Source organism: Amphiprion ocellaris, chromosome 1 (assembly GCF_022539595.1).
Source record: "Amphiprion ocellaris isolate individual 3 ecotype Okinawa chromosome 1, ASM2253959v1, whole genome shotgun sequence".
Classification (NCBI taxonomy): domain Eukaryota; kingdom Metazoa; phylum Chordata; class Actinopteri; family Pomacentridae; genus Amphiprion; species Amphiprion ocellaris.
Genome location: NC_072766.1, coordinates 23,211,481 through 23,224,686, shown reverse-complemented (window position 1 = coordinate 23,224,686; position 13,206 = coordinate 23,211,481). Strand labels below are relative to the sequence as shown.

Sequence of the window (13,206 nt, the reverse complement as noted above, 5' to 3'; positions counted from 1 at the left end):
TACGCTTAACGTATTCTAATAGTAGAACTGAGATGCCCACAGCATTCTCATAGTAAAAAGGCTCATGTGACATACTCACAATTTAATAATATAAAAGGAGCTGCTAAAATCAACCACTTGCTTAAGGCCAAAACAAAACAAGGACGCTCTTTTCAAATCACTAAAATCAACACTGACATGAATGCATGCGCTTCACGCTTTGCTGACTATACTATATTGCCATTCCTTGCACTGGACTTGGGGGTACACAACTGAACGTAAGTTTATGCACTAAAAAAACGTCTCCAATAGTCAGAAACACCAGCCGGGTGTTCACCTGACCTCAATATTTTGTGCAAAAGTAAGGTGATGAAACTGTGGAGTGAGACCTGAAAAAAAAAAAAGAAAATAAAAACCCAAGCTGATTTCCCATGATAAGATTACATTCTGTGGTTTTGCGCTGGCTTTATGAATGACATGAGGTGTAAAAGGTCAAACACTGTTGAGAAAACAGTATAAAAGCATAGCATCTTGCTACCACAGCTCTGATGGTGTAAGATGAAAACTGGATCAACTGGTTAACTGAATGAGCCCAAAAAGCATGTCTCCTAAAAATTGCATTATTATACAATGCATTCTCAATTACATTTTGAAAGAAACATATTTTTCTTTGGATTAGGCTTATATGTGAAGTATCACAAAGATGTCTAATTAACGCATTTTTGCCATTCCCTATATTACTTTCCAAATGCTGTTTCTTTTCAGCCAATTAATGATATATTAGATGTGACGGGTGAAGAGTCACCCTGGTAACCTATAAAATGGAGGAGAAGCTTTAAACATGTTGTGAAACCAAATAAGAAGTGAAAACCAAGCTTTACTTTAAAACTCATGATCCAACATGCCATACGAACCCCAGACTCCTGGGTAATTATTCTGTGATGAACTAAATCCATCATTATCCCTCCAACCTTCTCTTCCTTCTTTGAAAGTGAAAGCATTTCTGACAACATCATACTGTTACCAAACAAGGAGAAAATTTGTTTCTTTCAAAATGTAATTGAGAATGCAGTGTAGTTGTATAGCAACATAATTTCTTGCTGACATGATCGACTAGACTTCAGTCTTCTAACAGTACGACTTCGTTCAAAAAAGCTAAGATAATTAAAGTAAAACTTTACTAACAGTGCAGTAAAAATGTGATTTTCTTAGCATTTGTTCACTTAATGGTTTCCTGAAAGTATCTAATTTATGTATAAACCAATGTAGTGTGATTGTGTTACAGAGGTACCCAACAAGATGTCATACTTTAATGGGATTTTGAAAAATAAGCTGATATGACAGGCGCTGGCAATGAGCCAGTTCATTCCAAATAATTTCAGTGAAGAACACCTTGAAGAGTGTCGTGGCTTTTATACAATGGACGGCAGTGTGTGTTTGCTGATTAAAAAGTCTGCTTGTACTGGGCACATGCCCATAGTGACCACTGCCAACATGCATTTGCATTGCAACTGTGTAGCATGCACAGCCAACCAAACATTACAGCATAACATATACAAATAAGATTGAAGTGCATACATACATTCCTTTGTCCTGCCTGTTGTCTGGGTGTGAAGATGAGACAAACCGCAGAAAACGTGAAGTAGCTCCTCAGCCAGTATAAAACTGAACACTTATCTCCACTGAGCATAGAAGGTACCACATTCTCATCCATTATACAGCAACAACAAAGAACTTGTCCACTGTGCAAAGATCACTTTCACCTTCACACAGAATATTTTTTTTTTTTATAAATAATTACTGTGTGTATAAAGTTTGTATTTGAATCTTGGTTAAAGCCAATTTCATTCTGCAGGAGTTCTAATGACTGTTGCGCTGAACTGAAATGATAGACTCTTGAGTACAGTCATCACAGTGTGAAGAGAGACAGAAATGTATTTCCTCTGTATCAAAGGTAGGGTTGCCTCTTCATAATAATCATGCTTATTCACAGAGAAATTCATTCTTGCGCTTTTTAATGGCACTTTGCAGTGTGTATCTTTGCTTGCATGGATTCCTTACAGACTGATCTCAAGAACATTGACATGGAAATGCAGTATAGTCAGTAAAAAACAGAATAAATGGGTTTTAGGGTGGCCTAATGGACAATCTGACATCTGAATGACAAGCTTCATCTGCACAACAGCAAATGCTGTGATATGGACTCCACTGTCACGTCAGCCCAAATAATGTCTGTCAAAGTGAAAAGTCCTTTTCATTTTAATGTTACTGCATCGCAGCAGTCCTTTACAGCAGGTAAATACTGTTTATTTATTTTTAATGTGGCCGGGTTTTTGTAGAAGCTAGTGGTTAAAAAGTGATGCTGTTCAACAATAAAAAACAAGAATCTTCTCCACTAACACTTTGGCAAGTTTGATACATATTACACTGGTATCTCCTGCCTGCAAGAAACCACCATAACCTTTGACTCCGAAGACAATTCTCTCCTCTGCTTCATTTTCAAATGTGGCCAAACTAACTACGAGTCTTATACAATAAATGGAAATATCCTAAATTTTAAGCTCCTTGGAGTTCACAAAAGCTATATGCACTTACTGCTGGAACCATTCAGTCTTACGAATCCATATATTTGACCCTATACTTGCTGATACCAGCTTTCATACGTACTTTCTGCCCTTGATAACTGCAGCCTGCAGCCACTTCTCTACCAAAGTCACAGTAGACTCAATACTTTTTAGCCTGTGTATACTTTCGGTACATTTCTTTTGGTAAATGTGGTTCCACACTTCTCTTCTTTGAGTCTCAGATCTTCCCAGTAGGGAAGCAAGAGAGGCCTGGGGATGCGGATTTGCTTTTTTCTACTCTGAAAATCAACACAATTTGTTATTTGGCATGGACAAATCTGTGCAGTGTTAGTGTCTTGAAAAACCAAAGTATTCCTACTCTGGGTGGACAAGTGTTGTAAATATAAAGTCAGCAAACCCCACTGGACTTCTGTTGTGGCTGATTAATCCCCAAATGCAAACTTTTCTGTCAGTAAAATGCTGGTGATGGTGATTTTCTTTCAGCAAGCAACCCAAAATCATTTTTTCTTATCTCTCTTGCAACACCAATACAATAAGCATTCATTTTAGGCTTATTTTTTTAAATTTATATGTTTCATTATTTTGCACCATTTGTCTCTATGTTGATTTTTTTGAAGTCCTCTTTGTCATTGTTTCTTACCTTGATTATGTAGTGAAGTCCTTCAGGATTTCTGTTTTATCGGCTTGTTTGTACGTCTTGCTGTATTTTACTATCTGTTCATTTTAATCATCTCTATAAAAACGAAACAAAATCTTGACAGAAATGACTGTATGTCACATTTGTATTTTGGCACTCATTTACAGCTTCTTTACAAGTTCTGGTTTTAGCACAGGGTGCAGTATGAAAGTCGGGTTCTTGACATCACTGAAATGGAGCTAGTTTTATTTCCAGCAATGGCAACACATGTTTGAGTAGTAACCAAAGCTCATTTGCATATTAATTTGAAGACAGATGCTGCACGGTCTTTCCGCTGTATGAACAGACCTCAGAGCTGGTCTGCATTCATGCCAGTCCAACTGGAATTGTGTTTACCAAACTGTATCCTTGCAAACAGAACACAGATTTCTTTATTTGGAGGAATTACGTGTTTGCTCATCTTGTCTCTATGTTGAATTTCTGAACAGCTTTAATTCTCCGGATCTCATGGATTTTTCCTGATAACTTAAAATTAAATATTAAAATAGATAAAAGTCTATAAACATCTTAATATCAGGAAAGGACTTTCTAATGTGTTCATTATAAGATAAGATAAAGATAAGATAAAGTTCTTTATTTCTCCCCACTCCAGGGGAAATTTACATTGTTACAGCAGCTTATGTAACAGTAGACATAGTGATAAGAATAAAAGAATAATAGAACAATAGTAATAATATTTACAATATATACAAGGGTGACAGATGAGGGTAAAGTGGCTTAACAGAAAAAATAAAAATAAAGTTTAAAAGTGCAGAGATGTTATAAGACAATAGTATACTTTATTTTTGTGGGTGAAAAAGAATCACACTCGTAAAATGAGTCTCTTTATTCAGACAGTGCAGAAAATCTCACACAACACCAGGTTATGGGAGAGGAACTACCGAACAAAAAGGATGACAGTATTACACACTTGTATCATGTTGTTTAGCTACGTGTAAGTTCTCACTGTTCTGGATAGTTTCTCTTTGTCCTGGCATGGGAAGACATCTCTAAATTCTGTCATATCTGGCATAGGGATGTAACTCTCTCTTCAAAACCACCTGCACAGTCTCATAGCCTTTTATAGTCCTGCAAAACAAAGAACACAATCCTCAACCAAGTAAAACAATCTTCAGTATTTTTCCATCACTTTTTTTTTATCATTCTTCAAATCATTAAATACTATCATCTGACACTGAACTGGATTTGGATTGTGATTTTCATTAGATGCAGACAAAGCCTCCATTAGAATGAGTTCACAGATATTTAGCAGTCAAATCATGTACCATAACATAAGTAGCAATACTGCAATATTGAGAGTTCTCACTCACTTTGTCACATGGTCAAGCACTACCATTTACTCTACTGTATGCATTTGGTGCTGCAGTACTGATATAAAGATGGAAAACTCTGAAAATAATAATCTCATTTCCCATTTTCTTTGATTTTTCATTTTCCTCAGAGCCTATCACATTAGCGTCTGACTGCGCTGCATCATGCTGTGGATGAAGTGGAAGATGATGGTGGACTCCCTGCGTGGACGGAGAAGGAGGCTGCCCTGTTCCCTTTGGTTCGTCCTGTTGTTCGCTGCTGGAGGTCTGGTTCTCTTCATCCACCAGCAGGACCTGTCAGAGATGGTCCAGCAACAAGGCCCAGGTTAGTCTCTACTTCTCTTAGAACAGCATAAGGTCTAACTGGTATGGCTTTTTGAAGGCTGGGGCTTCACACAGGGCATTTTTTTTTAGTGTTTCGCAGCATTTTCTCAGCAGGCTGGATGAGCCTTCATAACAGCTCTCATTAGTTTAAGTTTTTTCTTACATATTTCAGCAAAAATGCAGGGAAAAAAAGACACAACCAATATTGTAATATCGCAGATGTAACCACAACTGCGGCCATAATCCGAGCAATAATCCACAGCCATGGCTTTAACCACTGCAGCCAGGAAGAGCAGTGACAGTTATCGTCCAACCAATGGGTGTATAGTGTCAGAGATAATCCGTTTGAAAGCAATAATGAGCAATAACAGCATAGAGTTACAATATCTCTTCTTCCTGTAGTATTTGCTGTGTGGTTTCCGAGACTGACAGTGTTGTGTAACTGGACTGGAACGCTGTGTTAACACTTCCAGTGGATCAGGGGGAGAACAAATTACCAGGCACCACAAAAGTAGTTCATAAAGAAACAGAATCTATGAAATTGTTTCAACAGACGGTGGAAATCTTTCAAAAATAATTTGGATCATTAGGGATTCTGAATGCATACAGTCTAGCGGAATAAATTACCAGGTAAATGCACAGGAAAACTGCATGTGCATCATATATGTTGGCTGTGTTAATGAGTTTGGCAATGGAATACACTGACTACATGATAATGACTTGCTCATTATCTGCTCGATACATTTGCACACATTTCTGTCACAGGCTAACCAAAATTACAAGCCATACATCGAGTAAAGCTTCAAAATTTTGCAAAATAATAATGATGTGACCGTAATGAACACACACACACACACACACACACACACACACACACACACACACACACACACGGACACAAGTGCACTCATTAATGCACAGAAAGACAAGTCATACACCAAAGCCTAAAAATATACTGATCCAAGCATTACACAGAAAGACATGAGCACATACAGAGGTAAGCTTGTGTATGGATGCCCACAGGTAAAGCAATGCACTGAAGAACCTCAAACCCTTCACTACACACAAGTAAACACATGCAAACAGAGGGAGCACACACATGAATACATACATATGCATAAAAGCAATCATGCTGTCAATGTAAAATACAGCACACCCACTATACGTCCGCTCACATACACATTCAAAATTAAACAAAAGGTTGTGTGTTTGTTATTATTATTATATATTATTTGTTGCGTGCTGTATTCACATTTAACCAGGGTGCATAGTGTAGAAATAGTTGTTCCCCATATTCTGCCATTTTCATTCCAGCTCTTACGGCATGTGGTCAGTTTCCAATCCTCCTCCAGGAAAAGGCCGTACATTCAATTTCCAAATGAGTCAAACCTTTGTCCCTGTAAAGTGACCCAGTGTGCTTCTGCTCAGCACTCAGCATTAAGGGGATTGAGGTTTAAGCAGCCATGATGGACGGAGTGTCCTGATCGTGTAAAACTAAGCCGCTTCATGTCTCAGAAACAAGAGATCAGCTGCTTGCTTATGCACATCTTTGGCTTGTACTACACTTTCAGCCAAATGATGAGAGCTGCATGCGGACCAGCTTCCGACTTCAACATAGGTATTTTTATACACATCACAGAATCATTTGGATTCCAGGAACCATCACCTTGAGAACCAATACCCAGATAACTTGAAAGGATACACAAATTTAAAGTAAGTAAACAAATAAAAATAAGCAAACTGTAATGAATTGCGAATGTGTTTGCAGTGATCAGAAATAATACTGGTAAACTGGCCGAGGAGGCACTTTGGAGATAAAATCGTCACCAGAGAACCTCAGCGTCAGAGAAGCTGCAATCCGCTGAGTATCTGCACTATCATGTGTCAACAGCAATGTGAATCATTATGACTATGAACAATGTCACACTCCACAGCAATAAGAGCCACTTAGCCAGATTGGAATCTCTCCAACCCTCTATTCCCCTGATTGTCAGATGCTTTCAGGCGCAGTGTCAGGTAAAAAAAAAAAAAAAAAAAAAGGCCATTCACAATGACACAAAGAAAAGCAGGACATACACTGAAGCACATAAGCAGGTTGAACATTATGTACAAACATACAAACCATGACAACCAGTATTGAACATTCATGACAAATATCAGACCAAAACCTGTACAAGCTTCCAAGAAATTGGTTCATGCAGTCAAGGATTACAAGAACCAGATGCAAGGCAAAATCTGTAAAAAAAAAAAAAAAAAAAGCCCAACACTACCTCACATGTTACATCTCTATAAAGCTCAACAACATTCTCTCTTATGTTTAGAAATAAATGGATTTCCTCCCAGAAAAGTAAAGCTATGATGTGGTAGGGAATGTTTCTAGTTTCAAAGAGTCACAAAGGATTTTCATCTAAAAGACCAGGGTCCACATCCCTTTCTGGGTTACCAGGGTGACGAGTCCTGCCTTATCTAATATACTGTGATTGGTTGGTTCAAAAGGCATGACAGTAAAGCAATAAAATAAATGGGAGAGATCTGTGGAAACAGCACAAACAAATACGATCTCAAAACGTAACTGAAAATGCAGACAGGACTGAAAAGTCTCATGAACTGTCACACAAGTGGACTGAATGACTTTAATGGAGCAACATTTTTCAATAAAATCAAATATCAGTGATACCAGTGGCAGACAAGGCAGGCAATTTGAACAGGAAATTTCATTTTATGCTTTTCAAAATAATAACAATATTTACTTGCATTTTCTTCAACATTCTCTTTCATAAAATGGCAAACTGTATGTTTGCACACAAACATCTTGACTAAAATAAGTTGTGTTAATTTCCAGATTTCCTTAATTTTCTTCAGAGGAGGAAAATGGTTTGTCATTGCAAGAGAAAAAAGGGCAAAATGATGAACACACAAATAGCAAATACAGTAAAACAAAGATGAACTGTCACATGTTTACAGCCGCAGGGTAATAATTTTACTGCCCTCCTAAATTTTGCTAATCTGGGCTTTGTTTGAGACCTGTATGATAGTCTGCCTGCTAGTGCTGCAAACTACAACATTCTTTCAGCAGCATCATGATTTATTTTACATATATACAGTAGATATTGTAATTCTGGTGGATTAAGCCCCTCAGGTGTCTCCGAGCTGCCACCTCTGCCTATTTCACTCCTTCAGCTACAGTGGCACTTATTCCTGTTACCTTTTGGGTAAAAGGCAGCTCAGTTGTGCATAAAAGAGCTTACTGGTATCATAGTGTCAACTCATACTGTGCTACACACAGCTTTTCATCTCTTTACTATATGTGAGTGAGCAATGGACTTTAATTTAGCTTTACATGCTGTCTTATGAACAGCTGTCTGGAGGAAACACGGCTCACCAGCTGACACCACAGTTTGACAGATACACACCTGAAATTATAGTTACCAGGCGACAACATAATTTGATCCACGTCATATTTATGTGATTATTTGGAGTCTAGGGCGGATTGATTTCTCAGTTTGTGAGTAGAAGTGCTACAGTATTCGCAGTTGCTGTTAATTGCAACAAACTGTTAATGAAGAAAATGCATATCCACCTGACATTTTCTACTGATTTCATATGAAGCATTTGTGCCAGAACTTTCATGTGTTAAGACTGATTGGCATTTTAAAAAAAAGTATGAGGAAGTATAAACATACATAAAGAAACACAGTGTAGCCTAGAATGCCACAAAGCAGAAAAAGCAGGGTTTGATATGACATCCTCCAGCGGGACTTCAGGGAATCATTCTACGACTTCACCTTGAAGTTGTTGTTGGAAGGAAACTCTAAACATCCTCACTACCTGTTTAACACTGCAGTAGGCAAAAATTTCAAATACGCAAAACCAGGGGAAAAAAGGATAAAAACAAGCCACAATTTGAAAATATTCTGTCCTCCTCTTGCAGCTCTTCCCTCTCCTGTCTCTGTTCTAAGCCCCTCCCACCAGACAAGCAAGTGCTTCAAATGCACAAAGATAGTGAAAACGCGAATCACCCCTCATTTGTGATTTAATCTATAATGACATGACACTCCACTCTTCCAGTGAAAGCCCTCCATCTATCCCATTGCACTGATACATCCTGTTCTAATCATGGATGTTTTTGCTATTTTACTAACTCATCTGCGAGACAAAAGGTGAAATTTCCCATCGCAGGCTAGACCTTCTAAAGCCTGAAAACAAAGCCAGAACAAGGTGCTGAAGTTTAGTTTCTTCTTAGACCAATTGGATTACAACATGCTGAAAGAGTAGGAATGATGAGAGTAAGGGATTTTTACCCAATGATGGCAAAATAATTTTAAAAAAACAGCTGCCATCCCCAGATTTAATGGCAAAAATATCATCTTTGCCAGCATAGAGAACATGGTTGACTATCTTCAAGACATTAAGAAAAATGAAAGCAAACACTTTTTTTTTTTTTTTAACTGATACACAGTATGGGGCCCATTAAATCATTGGGGACCAAGTACTTTATTTCTGTTCAGATGGTGGCGCTGTTAATTATTTATGTGTGAACGAATGCTAACAAGAGACAGGAGCATTTCATTAACCCATTAGGTCCCAAAGCAAGATATGCTGGCACTCCCATGTATGTTTAGAGGCTTATGTCTGATGAGTTAATAGTTTCTCTCATTTTTGATTAGTTGCCATTTTTCAAAAACATAGTAAATGTCTTATGATATGTTTCGCAGCCTAAGCACATCTTTGTATCCCTTCTACTGTATCGCTACTTGGATATTGAAGTAAGAATTTCACTTTACTAAATCATGCATGAGAGACTGTGTGCTGTATACAGAACACAGTGGCAACACAGTCTTCCCAGCCGCCTCGCTGAAGCACAATGAGCAAGCAGTATCCTTGCCTTAAGCTATGGTGCTTCACCCTAGCAGAAGCTCATATCTAATAGAGCCGAGTTATAATACATTGGGTGTCAGCTTTTATCTGCCTCCCCCTCCTTCTCCACCTCTTTATTTGGCTTGCAGTGGACTTGGGAGCTTTGTATCCTATGGTTTAGATGGCTCGCACAGTGGTAGTTGAGAAAAGCGCACTTTAAAAGACAACAGTCACCCCGTGGTCTCCACCAAGTAATTGTTTAAGGACAATTGGAAGAAGAGCCGCCAGTTTCTCAGGGAGACACCTGAAGAGCTAGCAGTTCAGATAAATTGTCTGCACAAATTTACACCTCTGGGCATTTTTCAGATGAGCGTGGCAGAAAGGACCAGCTGCTGGAGTGGAAGGTCGGCATGTGTGTCGCCTCACAGACCTCAACACAGAGCAATCCATAAATGGAGGAGAGGAGCAGAAGCTGCATTGTATGTGTGTCAGTGAAAAACAAAAAAAAAGCAAGCAACTGCATTGTAAGCATTGTAGCTGATAACTTTAAATAAAAGTAGGCTACAGTAGTGCAGTGAAGTATTTCTGCATAGAGCTGGGCTTATACTACACACACAACATACCCACTTTAGTCATTTTACTCAAAAGTAGTATAAATATTATTTTAATTAAATAAAATATTTCAAAAAAATATTGAAAACCTTGGACTGCATTGAAAAGATTTTCAAATGCAAACCTCATCAACTCCCCTGTTGGGTTAGAGTTTTAAAAAATGCCTGCAAGTGCAAACATAACTTCAACAAGTGTGACATGGTAAGAAATGGATTTCTACTTCAGTTTTGTGTTTATTTTTCCAACATGTTCTGTATTTGCAGAGTGAATATGCCATTAAACAGTATGGTTTTGACCATCGTAGGTCATCACACCATGTTAGTTTAAAGAGGGGAAAGGCAGTTTTGATATTTTGATGGCTCTGAGATTTTAAAGAATTATCCACTTGTAATTAAAAGAAATTGGTTTGCTTGCCTTTCCACTCTGCCATCTATGCTGCTATATCCATCAGCTTGCAGCTGCAGCATGTAGGGATCAACATCTTAGAGCACTGATCAGCTGAAACACTTGCAAATACTGCATAGGTCAAATTAAAATGAATAAAGCTGTGAACACGTATGTTATTGGAAGCACAACCAAAACATATATTTAGTTGCTGAGAATGGCTAAAGATTCCAGACAGGTGTGACTGACTTACATAGCATCCACACAACACAAAATAACACAATGCTACTGATCAGTATTAGTAGTTACGATGTTTTAAATGTACATACAATGAGTTTGAAACATGAAAGGGCTCACTTGTTGGAATCACCAGATGTTGTTTCAACTTCTTCCAGCTCGCTGCTTGCTTTTACTGAGTTTGCTCACCCTTATTGTCCCATATTGTTGTTTTTAGGTTGGAGTAGACAATTGTTTTGAGTGAAAATGCTATAACCACCCACTCTGTGCTACCTGTTCAGCACCGAATGCAAGTCAGACACTGCGAGTTACTGGGTGTTGAACACGGTGACTCATTTAGAAACTAAAGAGCCAGATATTTTGATAAATATATATATATGTGTGTGTGTGTGTGTGTGTGTGTGTGTGTGTGTGTGTGTGTGTGTGTGTGTGTGTGTGTGTGTGTGTGTGTGTTATTGAAGGCTTTAAGTTACTCTGTAAACAGTAAAACTACTGTTTTTATACTATTCACTAGGTGGCTAGGGTGGATGTTAAAAAGTGCTTCTTGCAGAAAAGATGTCATCAATACCTTTGATTTTGTTCCATACTGAGTGGCTGACGTCTACTGTAAGTGAGTGGGATGTTGGTAAAGGCCAAGGTTTCAAAATGTCAGTCTCCACTGACTGCCTCTCCATGAGTAAAGTAAAAACACTTCTTTCCTTTGAATGCCATGATAAATTTAAATCTATGATAGAGCCCAGTCACATCAACTACTAAGAATATAAAGTAGATGTAAAAGGTCCATATTTAGTGATGCAACATTTAGGCAGACTGCCGTACAGTAAGCTGGTAGCTACAGAGCAAGCAGTGTTCAATAAAACAGTGAAGTAATGTTTCCTCCAGAAATTCTGATAAATGTTAGGAGACAAGCAGACAAAACATTACAAGTACAAGAGGTTAACACTTGGAAGATGCTGCACTGGGGAAAGCAAAAAGACAGAAGAGGAAATGGAATGAAGACTAACAACATCTTTAGATACACACTAGAGAGTAGTAGTAGAGACTAGTTGTTTGGGCTATGATCATGTCAAGTGTATTCTGAAATACTACGCTTTTCTGCATTCAGGCGTGCTAGGGTAAAATAAATGGAAGTAAGGAATAAAATGAATGCCTGTCCACTGGTGGCTTACTCACACTCCCCATTCCTCCATCTCTGTCCACATGGAGGCTGCCAGGAACCAGGCATATTGTTTCACGCTCTAAGGAAAAATTTGATCTCTCTGTCAGAGGTCCAGTAATCCCTTAAGCCTTGTCTGTTTGCATAGTCCAATTTAGCTGTCTCTTAATGTAATTAAATTGTGCTGATGACCCTCAGAACAGTAGAACTGCACTGTGCATGTAAACAAATCCACCAATGGATGTGGAAAAATCTCAGTGTTATTTTACCCTGCTTTTCCATTCTTTCGTGTGTGCGTGCAAAGCTCCTTTAACAAAGCCTGTTTGTGTTGTGCTGGCACAAACCCCCCCCCGTTCCTCCCAAAGCAGGAAGATTGAAAAGCATTGGAAAGCAATACTTGGCAAAGCCAACTCTATCACAGGGCTTTTACACAACCTTAAGTACAGTGTTCCCCCCCTGAAAACAAGGGGTATTCTGTCTCTAGAGCATAAGTATGACAACATACCTTAATTGGAATGTTAAAGCAGTGCAAGCCAAGCTTTGCCATCCTGCTCAGTGTTGGGATCACATGACATCCGACATGGGACATGGGTATCCCAGCAACTATTAAAGAAGCACTGTTCCAACATTCAGGTCTGCCTTTTCCTGTTCACCTCAGGGAGCAGAGGAAACCTTACTGGGGGCCTCTGGGATATCCTGAAAAGGAAAAATAGAAAAAAAAACAGACTATTTTCATGCATGGGTATCAGGTGCCTGCATCTCCGTCTCTCGAGCCTCTTCCAGACTTGGGTCACATCAATTGGATTTAAAATGAAGCTGCTCAGAGGCAACTGCAAGGTCATGTGGTTTTTCCATTAACATTAATGCCCGGGGTTATGCCATGGGAGCCTCGCAACATAATCTGTTTTCCTTGCCATCTGATCCTGCTTACCAGTGGCTTCTGTATGCCAATCTATACAAAAATAAATAAATTTCCCCACATCCTCACTCCAGCAGAGGTCAGTGTAAGAAACATTGGAACTGCTGACCAAAAAAAATTGTATGTTTAGACACATATAAATAGCT

The 13,206-nt window shown here is 38.6% G+C and overlaps 1 protein-coding gene and 1 long non-coding RNA gene across 2 annotated transcripts in view; one reads left to right on the top strand and one right to left on the bottom strand.

Annotated features, from left to right (window-relative positions):
• Nucleotides 1-4,072: 4,072 nt before the first annotated feature.
• LOC129349008 (uncharacterized) lies at nucleotides 4,073-12,393 on the bottom strand. The gene is made up of 2 exons (XR_008601790.1): nucleotides 12,159-12,393; nucleotides 4,073-4,865 (listed from the first exon to the last, which is right to left on the bottom strand). It is a non-coding gene; the product is annotated as an uncharacterized LOC129349008 (long non-coding RNA).
• LOC111572241 (carbohydrate sulfotransferase 8) overlaps nucleotides 4,737-13,206 on the top strand; it is a 126,000-nt gene continuing 117,530 nt past the window's right edge. Inside the window, exon 1 of the mRNA XM_023275813.3 lies at nucleotides 4,737-4,896. Within this exon, the coding sequence (XP_023131581.1) occupies nucleotides 4,737-4,896 (160 nt within the window). The remainder of the gene's footprint in view (nucleotides 4,897-13,206) is intronic.